The following is a 14,762-nucleotide window of genomic DNA, read 5'->3' as shown; positions in this document are numbered from 1 at the left end:
TTATTCTTGCCCATCCCTATTATTTATATCAATTAACTTTGATTATTTAAAGCCTCTATAGGTTAGTGATGATTATGTGTCCGTAAACATGATTAAAATTTGTTTTTAAAAAATCATATTAAAGTGTTATTATGGTTAAGTCTGTTGGAATATTACTGTTAATTCTATGACTGTTAACACAGCTACTGTTTTACTTTCAATTCTCAATGACCTGAAACAGAAAAAACACAAAAGTTATTAACTTTAAACTTTCTGCAGAATCAGTTGAATTGTGCATTAATTTTAACACAAGATGTTTAACTTATTCAATTCAATTCAATAGAGAATAGCAAGAGAAGAACATACGGGTTCCATGTAAAAAATGTAAGGTGATTATAATAATACAGCAGTAGTAATGAGTAGTGATAATTAAAGTATTAACTCCTAACACAGCAATACAACTAATAGCAGTGTAAGTAATTTCTAATTCTAGCAGCAGGTGTTGAGTGGAGTTGTAGGAGCAGCAGGAGACTTGTCATCACAGATCAGACTCTACAGCTCCAGAGGCAGAAATACCTGCAGAAAGAGACAGAAGAGGAGAGAGAGACGGAAGAGCACAATACTACAGGAAAGGGGACATATTGAGTTAGTAACATGTAACATGGGATATGAATCCATACTGTGGAGAGAGAGAGAGAGAGAGAGAGAGAGAGAGAGAGAGAAGCTCAGTGCATCATGGGAGACCTCCCGGCAGTCTAGGCCTATAGCAGCATAACTAAGGGATGGTTTAAGCCTGAGCCAACCCTAACTATAAGCTTTATCAAAGAGGAAAGTTTTAAGCCGACTCTTAAAGGTACAGAGGGTGTTTCTGTCTCCTGAAACTGGGAGAAGGTTCCACAGTAGAGGAGCCTGATAACTGAAGGCTCTGCCTCCCATTCTACTCTTGGAAACTCTGGGAACCACCAGTAAACCAGAATTCTGGGCAGGGGCGGTCCTGGCTAGATTTGCAACCGAACCATCCCTCAATAAATAAAATACAGTATATAAATTTCACATGCACATCATAACATGACCTCTCGCATTACCTTTTGCCAACACCGTCCATTCACCCGTCAATCAAGCAGTTTGTGTTGTGTGGCCTGGCATCAGTAGCGCCCTTGTGCACCCTCACATAGATTGCACCCTGGGCGGTCACCCACATTACCCATAGCAAAAACCGGCCCTGATTCTGGGAGCGCAGAGTCCTGGTGGGATTGTAGGGGACTATGAGATCTTTAAGGTAAGATGGTGTCATGATGCGGCAGCTGGGGCCGCATCGGGGTGGGTTCAGGGATTATTTTCTGTTTTGTGTTCTTTTCTCGTTTGCTGCAGGCTGGGAGGCGGTTCTCTGTGTAGCGACGACCAGGCGCACCTGCGCAGCCTTCCACACCTGTCTCCACTTTCCCCTTATCACTCTCCCTATTTAACCTGCCCTCTGTTTTCCCTTTCTCGCCAGTTCTTCATAGCAGTGCACCCCTTAACCTGCCAGAAGTTTCAGGCTGTCTTACTCCTCCAGCTGCTTCCCCGTTTCTCGTCCCTAGTGTGTTTCCACACCGCCATGCCTCCCTTGCGTCCCTGGCTGTTTCCTCGCCCTGTCTCTCCTGTGTGCTCTCCCTGTGCTCCAGGTCGCTCACGTGGTCTCTCCTGTGGCGTTCCTCTAGTTCCCCCTGGTCCCTGCCTGGTCGTCCGGGCTCTCGAGCTCCAGCCCGTCCTCCCGGCCTCCCTCATCTGCCTTCTACCTGCGCCATTCCCCGGACCCCGCTCCGGTTACGGACCCAGACCCTGCCAGACCCACCGCTCTTTTGGCGGCCTCTTTGTGTTCTTCCCCAGCCCTTTTGGCCCTTTGTTTTCTGTGGACAATAAAACGCCCTTGTGTATCCGCATCCTTGAGTCCTCCCTTTTTCAGCACTAGGCGCTTCATAACAAATGGTGCCTGACCATTAAGGGCTTTGTATGTGAGGAGGAGGATTTTGAATTCTACTCTGGATTTGACTGGGAGCCAATGTAGAGAGGCTAACAAAGGAGAAATATGGTCTCTTTTCCTAGTTCCTGTCAGTAATCGTGCTGCAGCATTTTGAATCTGCTGCGGAGTCTTTAGAGACTTGTTGGGGCAGCCTGATAATAATGAATTACAGTAGTCCAGCCTGGAAGTAACAAATGCCAGTAACAAATGGACTAGTTTTTCTGCATCCTTTTGAAATAGAAAATGTTTAGTTTTGGTGATATTACGCAGGGGAAAAAAGGCAGTCCTAGACGTTTGTTTTATGTGTGAGTTAAAGGACATATCCTGATCAAAGATGACTCCCAGATTCTTTACAGTGGAGCTGGGAGCCAGGGCAATGCTGTCTAATGTAACTTTTCTCTCTCTACCTTTGCCAACACCCACCCCCACCCAATGTGTACTGTTAACATATAACATAACAAGATAACATAAGTGAGTAGGCAAACACATTTACTTTTAACGAGGCTCAAATTAAATGATAAGGCATCACAGAATAGCACATTTATTAAATATAACATAGCCATTAAGAAAATTTAGAGATGGTCCTTTTTCAAAAAATTGTGTACCCTTTAGCATCAATGGCAGTTTATAGTCTTTTGCGATAGTTGTGGGTGAGGCCCTTTATTTTCTCAAGTGGTAAAGCTATTCATTCTTTTTGGCAAAACGCTTCCAAATCCCTCAGATTCTTGGGTTGTCTTGTCTGAACTGCACATTTCAGATCTCCCCAAAGTGGCTCAAGGATAATGAGGTCAGGGGACTGCGATGGCCACTCCAGAACCTTCACTTTCTTCTGCTGTAGCCACCAAAGGATCTACTTGGCCTTGTGTTTCAGATTACTGTCATGTTGGAAAGTCCAAGTACATCCTATGTGCAGCTTCCTGGCTGATGAATGCAAACTACTACTAACTCCCCGTTCCTCTGTAGCTCAGACACCTCCAAAACATTAGAGATCCATCTCAGTGCAGTAGGGCGTAGTATTAAGTGCTGAGGTTGAAGGCAACTGGATTTCTTTTTGGTTTCCTTGAAGATGGTTCTGAAAACTGTGTGGGGAGTAATTAAACCTCCAGGGGTGGTAATCGGTGTCATTGACCCACCCAGTCGTTATGTGAGTCGTTAGGGTCACATGGGCCCAGGTGTGAGTCATTGCCCCACCCTGACATCATGTGAGTCGTTAGGGTCACATGCCTCAAGGTGTGAATAGGGGTTGAACCTCCTGGGCAAGGATCTCAGGACTGCATTGTAAGTGGCTGAAAGATGGTGTCGTAGACCACCACCTCTGTTTAGAGCTGGACCTTCCAGAAGGACATAGATGGCCTCTTTCACTCCTCTCTCAAACCATCTGTCTTCTCTATTCAAAATGTGGACATTGTCATCCTCAGAGTGTCAGAGTGTCCCTTCTCCTTCAGGTGTAAATGAACCACTGACTCTTGTCCTGATGGGCTGGCTCTCTCTTCAAGGAAACCAAAAAGAAGTCCAGTTGCCTTCAACCTTAGCACTTAAAACTACCATGACCTGGATGACTGAGAACCTTCACAGATATAGGGATGGTGTACTTTTCATCAAAAGCCTTGGTGAGTCCTCTCCAAACACAGCATTTATGTTTGTGACCAGAAAGTGCAATTTTAGTCTGGTGTGGAAACTTACCCTTAGTAGCCACCAGCTTGTGTGTATATTATCAGGCCAAAAGAATTTCCATTTGAACCATATCTCCCCCACAGACTCTTTTCCATCAACATGAAGGTCAGGACCTCCTGGATGTGACAATGAATTTCAGACTGATTCTTTATCATGAGGTGACTTTGTTTCAGTTTCCACCACAGCTGCACAATGACCAAGTGGTGATACATTGGTGATACATTGGAAGTAAAGATAAAATCAGGACACAATACATCAGGAATCTTTAATGTCTGGAACCACAGGAGTGTTTCGTTTTTATGTACTGTACCAAGAACTGAACCAACAGGTTTAATCAGCCAAACAAATCAGCACCTGCTGTCTCTTTTCTTTCACCTGAAAGATAAAGGAGCCAAAAATCTGATCTGCTCTCAAGAAAAGGTGGTGCTTCTTTTTGTTATATAATGATTATTACACCACTGACCAGAGACCAGACTCACCGCTGCATTCTGGACCACTGTAAGGGTTTCACTTTATGTGAACGGATGACCCCCACAAAGGTATTACAGTAGTAATAGTAGGTGGGTGGTGCACAGTTGATCCACAGCATTTAAATTAGGACACATCAAGAATCTCTAACATCATCAGTCATCTAGTGCCAGTGGAATGTGGTTCATACTGTTGTTATGTCTTCAAAGTCCAGCTGCTTTCCAAAACTACATTTCCCCCTTTGGCTTTATAGAGCAGGTTGTGAAACAGATCAGATAACACAAGTTATAAGAATGAGGGAAATAATGTGAGGATGTTAGGTTTTTTGATCTGAACTGTTGTTGTATCTTAAATAAATGATCACAACACATATTGGTAAATCTGAGTGCTCTGAAACCTGTGGAGAACCTACGCTACTGTTGGGAAGAACTAGGTGTTATTGGCTATCAAATTAATAAAAATATTAACACTAAAAATGCAAATATTATGTAACTAATTATTACATAAATTAATAGGATTTAATTTACATTAAATCCACCTTGGGGCACCAGTTAGCCAATTAATTGAATCAGTCTCATAAAATATACAAATTATTAATTTGGAACTTTGATTAATGATTAAATTAATAACTACAACCAAAATTACCACATCAATACTTAGTAGAAGTTAAAGGATTTGGAGTTCTACAGCATAGAGGTTGCCAATACTTACTTTTGTACAACATTAAAAAGACCAGCAAAATATTCAGTGTTCAAAAGTGTTTATTTGAACAAATACCAGATTAAATAATAAAACACAAACTCCAACCTAATCCACAAACACTAGGTACATGTGTGCGTGTGTGAATATGTATGTGTGTGTGGGAAACAATGACAAGATGGCTGACTTAAGATAGTTCTTTCGTCTTAAACTTAATGGCTTAAAACCATGGAACTACAACCAAGATGTCTCAAGGAAAGTTAAATCGAAAGCAACTGGACTTAGTTATAGTTTAGAAGACGTTTCACCTCTCATCCAAGAGGCTTCATCAGTTCGTGTTCGCATCTGACCAGGCTGGGACTGGTCCAACTGATTTTTGGTGTGGAAGCCCAGGTATTTAACCTCTGTGGGGGCTTTCACAAGACCGATGATGTCATGGATCCTTTGTGTTCTAGGTGTCAACGACAGTCGTTAGGTTGACAGTCGTTGGTAGAAAACATTAGTTTCAACTTTGTTAGTGCCCCATTGTGTTGTAACGACAGTCGTTGGAGTCACATGAGGCCATTTATGAAAGGTTGTTTTTTCTAGAGGCCAAATTGTTGAATCTCCTGGGAAGGGATGAAAGGGCAGAATTGTAAATTGGAGATAGGTGGTGTCTTAGACCTCCTCCTAGGTTGAGAGATGGTTTCTCTACTTTTACATAGATGGCTTCTTTTACTCCTCTTTCAAAACATCTGTCCTCTCTGTCCAAGATGTGGACCTTGTTATCCTCAAAGGAGTGGGTTTTCTCCTTTAGATGTAAATAGAGGGCAGAGTCCAGACCTGAGGAGTTCGCTCTCCTGTGTTGGGCCATGCATTTGTGTAGTGGTTTCTAGTAACTTTCCTTGCGATAACTATGACCTGGATGAATGAGAATATTCACAGGCTTACAACCATGATGGCCGACCACATGTCATGTGAGGGAGGTTAACAAAGAAGCATTCCTTTGTCTAAGACAAAGTCAGGAGGTTTCTGAAAAACAGGGAGGTTAGCAAATAGCATGCAAGACAGTAACAACCAGTAATCTGACTATAAACAGACAGAACAACTGCTCTCAAATAATACATTGAACTAAATCAATACATATACTGGCAGAGTTGAAAGCCTTATGTTTAGCCAAGCTATGTAAGGTAATGTAAACTAGGCCCAGTTACGTTACCAAGTCCAGGGGGATAAAGAAGATGCGTTTTGGTGTGTTGCTCACAAAGTCCTGTTGTTGCTGATGAAGTCCAGTAAACTGCAGTTGTCCTGGCTGTGTGGTTCCAGTGTTGTTGTCCTTTGTTCTCTTTGAAGAGTTAGCTGGTTGATGCTAACTCTCCTCTGTGCTGTGGCTCCTTTTGTTGGTGAACCCAGCTGGCAGACCTCGTGTTGTACCTGCTGGTGCTTGATCTTAACTCCTCGGGTAGGCTCTTGTGTTGCTACCAAAGTTCAGTCCAGTGCAGGCCTGTGCTTCAGGAAGGCCTCATGGAAGTCAGAGAGCAGAAGTGAGAAGAGGAGTTGACTTCTCTTTAGAAGACTCTTAGAAGACTGACAACAACTCTAGAGAGGAGAAGGGTGCTTCCCACAGTTTATTACATTTCCAATAACAAAACTGAAAGGGTGCAGGCTGAAGCTGAAGATTTTTTAACGCCTACCCCTCTTACCTTACAAGGACATATATATCACTAAATCAGGTTCATGACAACCTCAGGCACAAATAATTAATATTATCATTTCTGCTGTTTCTGGTATTGTCACATTAGTTTTAATTTTCTGTAATATATTTCACAATTAAACTATTTTTCTAAAGTTTTTTGAACCTATTCAGAGTACTACAGGTTTTAACATTTTCAGAGCAATCATTTCACAGTTTCACAACTCTGACTGACAGATAAGGATTTTTGACAGTTGTTCGTATCTTAGGTTTTTCAAATATGAATGTTCCTCTCAGACTGTACTTGCTGTCTCTCATTTTAAACAACTTCTTGATACTATGTGGTGACTGTTTTTAGCTTTGAACTGTCATGTCCAGGAAATGTTAAGTCACTGTTGTGTTGTCCCGTCTTCATGTTGTCTTGTGACTTCCTGTTTTATTTTGAAATCTTACTCTCCTCTCGTTTCAGGTCACTTGCCTCTTCCCCTCATGTGTTTCCCACCTGCCTGATTGCTTGCCCCGCCCTGATTGTCTCCACCTGTTTCCCCTTACCTTGTGTCTATTTAGAGTCTGTGTCTCCCTTTGTCCTGTGCTAGTTCGTCTTGTTCAGTCAGAGAGCCAAGCCAGTCTGTACCTCGAGTCCTAGTCACGCCAGGTTTTTGATCCTTTGTGTTTGCCTTATTCTGCCTTGTTTGTTTAGTAGTTTTTGCCTCCTTTTTAGTGATTTTTTTGTTGATACTTTACCTAGTGGTTTTGCCTCCTCACAAGCAATTTTGGTTTGATACTTTTGTTACCTTTTGGATTCCTCGCCTTGAGTGATTTTGTGTTGTTACTTTGTCTAATAAAGATTGTTTGTTTGTTTTTTGTACTTTGAGTCTGAGTTGTGCATTTGGGTTCACGTCCTAGTTCAGTCGTGACGTGAACATTATTTGCATTGTATTGTAATCTACTAAGTCTCTAAATTTGAGCATGTTTAGCTGAATAAAAAGTGGATTTGTTGGTTCTCAATAGGGTTTTTTGCTTTTTTGGGGGTATTTTTTGGCAGATTAAGAGGTAATTTAAAGTATAAAGTAATTTAAAAAGTACAACAATTAGAGAAGGTACAATAAAACTGTCTGATTTTGCCTTTAACTGAGGCAGCAACATGTTTAGAGCTGTGAACTAAAAGCCCTAACCTACCTCCAGAATTACTAGAGGACATGACCTAAAGCTCAGTGGTCACCACAGTCCTTGTCACAACTTTGAAACATGAAATATGTTCCCTCTTCACTCAGCTTTAAGCTGTAATGGGAAAAGCAGCATTCATGCTAATTGCTGGTTTATATTACATTTACTTTTTGTATTACATTTCACAAATATCTTTATAGGGTTATTTATATATGGTATCTCTTACCAGCACACAGCTGTGAACAACAGTACACTGGCTACCTGTCAATTTATTGTTAATGTGAACCCCAGGGTTCCTTATATGAATCTACAGTTTCAATTTGGTCACATGGGTCTGTATAGATAAATAATAATACACTATTTGATTTCTCTCTAGATGGCAATTCACACATTCATGTAAATACAAACACAACCCAACACAAATAATAAAAATGCATTAACCATCCTACTGCAGCTTCATGGCCTTACATTTCTGTGTTGATTCTATCCATTGTTGTTTTATTGATTATTGTATACTGTACAGCTTTATTGATTATTATATATTGTAGAGTTTTATTGATTATTGTCTCTGGTACAGTTCTTTTGATTATTGTATATTGTACAGTGTCCTTGAGTGTTCAGAAAGGCACTTATAAATAAAATGTATTATTATCCTCATTATTATTATTATTAAGTTATATGATCAAACTTACATCTTCTACTTAGGAAGGATTTTTATTGAATATCAGTTGGACAGAGCAAAACTGTAACATTAAAAGTACTGGTAATAATAATGAAAAACTGGACAGGGATCAGCAGATCAACAGATCTTTCTGACAGTAGTTCATCTCTGTCATAAAGCACTTTGCTCAGGTAATATTGTCTCAACATCAACCTGTCTTTGGAAAAAAAAAAACAGCTTTAAAGCTCTCTTGTAAATATTTCTGACATGACTAGTCTTACATTTTTATATCACGTATCTCTCACGTTTAATGTAAAAACAAAAGCCTTAAAAATATATCTATAACCCACATTTAGTCTGTTCTGTTAGCTTTTTCTACAGGTCCACAATGTAATTGCCCAACATCAGATAAAGATGATCAGTAGCACTGTTACAAACAGGATTCTTATCTGTGAATGAAAATGCTTAGGATTTACAGCACCTGCTGTCAGAGGAAAGATCTTCTACACTATGAATAGAAAGCACAGCTCCAAAAGGCCTTTGTGTTATAGTATTACACTAATTCAATGTCTGAACAACATGGACGTCAACACTTCTACATTGTGACCTAACAAGTGTCTGAAAACACTTTAATATCAGGGTGTTTGTTTTAAAATACTTTAACTGTATGTACAAACAAATTACATGTTGATGCCAATGATTGAAGTGTCTAAAAAAATAAAAAGTTACAAAAATAAAAAATAATATTAAATATTAAACAATATTAAAGTACAATTTGTCATTGCACCTGAAGACAGGTGATCATCATGACTTTTACATTTTAGTCAGTTCCAGTGAATCTAAGACTGTTCGATTAAACAGCTGTTAATGATTCCTGATGGATCCACTGTAAGGAAACCAAACCAGTGTCACAGCAATTCATGAAATAATCATGAAAATTAATCTGTTGATTCATGTAAACAGACGGAGAGTCCGTTGTGTTTCCTGACAGTAAAATCTCCACTGGCAGTGAGTCCAGCTTTATAAACTAGTTTTGTGGTTCTGACTCTCACAGCTCCTGGTTCTGGTTCAGGTAAAGAGCCTGGTCTGGTTTAACTTAGATAAAGTTCAGACACAACCAGTTTATTTACATGGAAATTAAACCCTTAAACTTAAATCTTTACCTGAACCACAGATGGACTCTGTCTGAACCTAGTTTCACAGTTGTGCACTTTGTACATCCTTCATTTATTCTAACCACATTCTTGCAAACTTCCAAATGTAGCACTTTATCAAAAAAAAAAAAAAATTCTAGTCGAAATAGTTCGAAAGTTGTTCTCAGTGTGTCAGTGTCAACATTTGTGTCCACCTACATGAATCAATGCGTTACATTTTTTGACTATTTCATAAACCGACTTGAGATTGGGTTGACAAAACAGCCACAGTTTTGATATTTTCTGTAACGTTGTCAAGATTTAATCATGAAGTCAAGTGTGATTGATGCTGCTGCCATTGAATCTATGTCAGTGGCAGTCGCTGTCATTTCTGTGGAGCCAAACCTGATTTCCACTTTGACTTCGCGATTCATGCCACTTTTAGTTTCGGGCATGTCAAGGATGAATGAGCCAATTTCTTCCACTCCCCAGTCATCCACATAGGGTGGGTTATTTCTCTCTGTTTGAAAAAATTTAAAGGTCACGCCTGTCAGATCTGCCTCTATTGGACCAAAAATGTACTCTCTGGATTCATTCCAACCAACATCCTCATCAATCTCCACTAGTTTCCTAAAAATATCATTACACCATTCTACATTTGTAATTGTGAATTTCTTTCCTGCCTTATGCCTGGACTCATCAAACCTCTCTCTGATAGCGATCCCGTAAGTAAAGGCACTTTTTTCGAGATGCCACCACTTCTGGGTTTCTTCCAAACATCACAGCTCCTTTCACAATTGCTTCTTGGGCCCTGTAAGGACACAGCACTTTACACTGACGACCAAACTGATTCTTAATGTGTTTACGCAGAATTTTGCTTTGAGCGTACCCCCCCACTAACAGGATGAACTCAATTCTGAAGTCTTTGCTCAAGATATCTCTGATACTCTTGGTGATGCTGTTCAGAGACTCATCAAAGAAAGACCTCATTTTATCTTTTGTGATTTTGATTGACCCGTCGTTCCAGGATGCACCTTCCACTGTTTCAAAAAACTCTTCTATATCCTTCTTTTTCTGAGCTACTTTTCCAAGGTTAAATGGGCAGGTGATCTGAACATCTTCATTTACCTGCTTCAGAACCATGAAATCATACATCATTCTCTGAACCTCACTGGGATAGTTACTTTCATATTCATCCCAGAGACCATCACAGAAGATTTCTCTGAGGAACTCTTTGAATTTCTTGTCCACAGTTTGTCCACCCAGATCATTTCCAGAGGCCTTGTGCAGCTCCTTCAGGGCTCCTCCATCCAGCACCTCATGGACAGTTATGTCAATAGTTCCACCTGCAACACAGAGGAAGTGATTAAAGGAGGAAGTGATCCTTGGCTTAGGTCAGTGTCTGTCTCACTCTCCTGGCTCTCCCTTTTACACAGACATCGAATTGGCTCTACGACTACCTCCACTGCCAGCTAAAGGTGCTTTTATATGGTTCCCACCCTGAACAGGCCAAAAGAGGCTGCATTTGTCTAACTGCAGTGGTCAAGTATGTCACCTGGCCTCACTCCTACTGAGCACCTGTGGGGAATTGTGAAGAGACTTGTGAAAGAATTGTGAAAGTTGAGCAGCACCCCCCATCAAATATCAAGGAATTCAATGAGGTTATCCTACAGGAATGGAACAGGATAGATGGGTGATAGATGTCCCAGACTTTTCACACAGTGTACTTGAAAGTAAGAGAGAACTACTAAGTACTAGAATATTATATTGATTACATTGCATCAAGGTTACACTCATCTTTACAACCCTAGATTTATACAAAGTTGCATAATTTACTTGTTCTGGAGATATTGATGACACCTCTTTCTATGCTGTTATTCAGAATACCTTAAATTCAAAGTGGCCCTGTGTTTTATTTGTTTTGCTTGCCTCATTTCAGCGGTCTGACACTTGGGCCAAATCATTCAACCCCTAGGAACTCCCCTGAACAGTTCTGTCTTAGTCTCTGCCTCTGTCATAGCAAAAGTTATCATTTTAAAGGTCAGTATGTCCTCATTAGCCCAGATCCTTTCCTCATCTTACTTCTTTCCAGTGGATAAAGTGTTGTCTTCAGTAAAACCCACGTCTTCCACATTAAAACATTTGGGATTTAAGTAGAATTTGAAATGTCAAACAAACCGCAACTGTACCTCCACAGTCGACAATAATGTATTGTGTTCCTGGAGATCGGTCTAGTGAGTCTCCTCCCCGGTTTTCTGTTATAAAACCTTCAGCTGGGAGCTTCTTACACCAGACTGAAGCTGCCTCTGGTTCCAGTGCAATGACCAACTTGTCTTCCTTTCCCTTGGTTACAATACCAGCCTGGAAGTAAAAGGAAAAACTGATCATTCATTTTCATGAGAAATAAAACCTTCACTGCAGAGTCTAATGGTCTCAGTGTGTTACCTGAGTTGCAGCTTCTCTCATGAACTGTTTGGCTGAAGGATCCCAGATCGCAGGTACAGTCAGCACCCAGGTGAAGTCAGAGGCAATAAACCTCCTCCCCTCTGTGTTTGCTGCGATGGTTTCCAAGGCGTCTTCCTTAAGGTATCGTAAAGCTTCAGTGAAAACCTTCAAGGCCTTCATTGACTTTCCATTTGCAGCTTTAATCGTCACATCTCTGTTGAGTTTCTGTTGGTGATTGACAAGATGTTAGTTCATACATGTTTGGACCTTGTTATGCTAAACATATGTGTTTGAATAAAACTAAAGTAACAGTTAACATGGAGACAGATCTGTGTTATTCAGTCATCTCTTTGTGGTCTGAGGCTAATTTTAAAAAGGTAGAATCATAGGTATCTTCTAAATCTCTTTAATTGTCTTACCAAACAGCAAAACATTATATATGAACCAGACCATTTGTAATGATCCATATATGAAGAATATTGATATCATCAGATCATTTTTACTCACTGTGCCATAGAGGGACATCTTGAAGCATTCAAAGTATAAGTGTTTCCTTGCGTTCTCACCACGCATTTCAACATAAGCCATTTTAGCTTCATATCCAAACTTCATAAATTCTCCATGTTCATCAAAAAGGATGCAGGTTGGAGTCTTTGGGGTCTCTTTTCCAATTTCTTTACCCCAGAACTTTAAACGTGGATCAGTTTCTTCCCCTGTGGATGTCAAACTGAAGGAATATCCACTGTATGTGGTGCCAAAGTCTATCGCTATGATGAATGAGTCACCCATCATAGAAACAGGTGAAACTAGTCGAGGTGAGGAAAAGAATCAAAGTGCTGAGACGCAGCAGCTGCAGTGTTTTTATTATCTCTGCAGGGGGCGGAGCTCAGTGAGGACACCTCCACCTCCACCTCCACCTCCTCAGTCTGTGTCACAGTAATACTGGTGTCAGACTGAGTGAACACATTCACCTCGTTCCTCCCTGAGAGCAGGAGAGACAGCAAAGCAACATGAGTCAATATAAAGGCAGCCATGTGTAAATCTATCAAATCCATAAATTAATACCATCAATTAATACCATCAATACAAGTTATTTGACATAAACAGGAACAAAACACTTTTCATTGTTGAACTAAACCTGCAGCACTTTATGTTTGAAGACAGTGTTTAAGAAATGTTGTTCAAATTCTTTAAGAGCAAAAGATGGACTCATAACTTCTTTAATAAGACTTGCACTGAGGAGTGGTGATAAATGTTTCAGTCTAATACCAACTGTACAATGGGTTTCTACCATGATCCTATGAAATCTTGAAAGACTGAGTGTAGTAACTGTTCCAGTATGTTTTTCTACATTAGAAAAAAAAAGAAACACAAAAATGTTACCAGCAGCAGCCCGTCCTATGGTATTGAGAAAAACGAAAGAAAAAAACAAAAATTTGAAATTCAACTGTCTGATAAATAATGAATGTTTACAGAATCACTGATTTAAATAAATAATCTGGTCTTAAGTGTTTAACTTGACTAACCGCCAATGATGTTTTTGACATTTTTTTAGATTTTATTTTTACAAACTGCAGCTTCACAGGGTTAGTGTAAGTGTTTTCATAATCTTACTTTTAAACACAAACTAGAGCAGATTTAACTTCACTACAGCTCAACGTACACAGTGTGGACACATTAATACATGGACAATACAATGTAATTTAACAATTGTGCACTAAATTCAACATACAGGCCATTTTACTCCACAAATCATTCAGACACAAGTTTTACAATATGTTTCAAACACACTGCTGCAATGGAAACATTTTACAAAGAGAAACTTACTAACACAAGATAAAGATATATAACGCAATCTATAAATCGACCATAGATCCACATATAGAATGTGGACACAGTAACACCTGAAGAGTAGAACACAGTCGAACACTTCTGTATTATATATATTACCTTCATGAAGCTCAGGAGGATGAAGTTTAAACTGCAGAGACACTAAAAGGCTCACAAAATGAATGTGTTAAATATAACAATATATATAACACATTTGACTCTGGGGCTTATTTTGAGTTCCTGGTGTTTTTTTGTGCTTAAAAACTCCATTGTCTTTGACGTGTTTCTTGTGTAAGGGGTAGAAGCGGTTAGTGGTGTTTGAATCTGTTGTGGCGACCTGTTCTGTTCCGTGTCAGATTTTACAAAACCAAATCATGCCCATGCTACAGACGCAGTCCCTCATTTAGGAACCAGCTTCTGGATTTGTCTCAGCTGGTCTTTCTCTTGTTCGGAGCTCTCATCCAGATGATGAAAAAATATTGCTGTGAACAGTGGATTTTACGACACCATTAAATACACAATATGGCATAATATGAAATCATAGACATTTTTATTTCACCATTTAATGTATATTGTTGTATAACACAGCCCTAATCACACACCTCTTGCAATAGTAGGCCATTCATCCATTCACAACACGCACATCTCACCAGAGACCCTATCTTGGTTCTGTGTTTGGTTACTTGGAGCTAATGATTCTAAATATAATAAATAATATTTAAAACCAAGCCAAAGCACTAAAGGTAAACAGGGCAAATTCTTAAATAACAAACTTTTGTTTCATGTTATGGACACGCCTCTCTGTTGGCTTTGGCTAGTGGGTATTTGAAGCAGGAACTTGAGAGCAAGGTCTGAATCTCTAGGTGCAAGGGGTGGGTGCTGTCAGACAGGAACTCATGGACTTTTCTGTCGAGTACCTGGGTCACTGCTACAGACACTGATCATGTTTGTTAGTGCATTTTCCTGTTATAGAGCCTTTATGTCCAGATATGCAGTTTCAGGAACCATACTGCCTTATTGCAACCACGTCTA

General features: G+C 39.9%; 1 protein-coding gene across 1 annotated transcript; it reads right to left on the bottom strand.

Annotated features, from left to right (window-relative positions):
* Positions 1-8,292: 8,292 nt before the first annotated feature.
* On the bottom strand, positions 8,293-12,718 carry LOC108892075 (heat shock 70 kDa protein 12A-like). The gene is given in 5 exon segments (XM_018689521.2): positions 8,293-10,198; positions 10,200-10,801; positions 11,645-11,816; positions 11,901-12,125; positions 12,408-12,718. Coding segments are annotated over 5 exon segments (1,713 nt in total). The 5' UTR covers positions 12,693-12,718; the 3' UTR covers positions 8,293-9,769.
* Between the last annotated feature and the right edge of the window lie 2,044 nt (positions 12,719-14,762).

The sequence above is a fragment of the Lates calcarifer genome, linkage group LG1, assembly GCF_001640805.2.
Source record: "Lates calcarifer isolate ASB-BC8 linkage group LG1, TLL_Latcal_v3, whole genome shotgun sequence".
Classification (NCBI taxonomy): Eukaryota; Metazoa; Chordata; class Actinopteri; family Centropomidae; genus Lates; species Lates calcarifer.
Note: the sequence above shows the minus strand (reverse complement) of the source record. Positions and strands in the feature narration are given on the sequence as shown.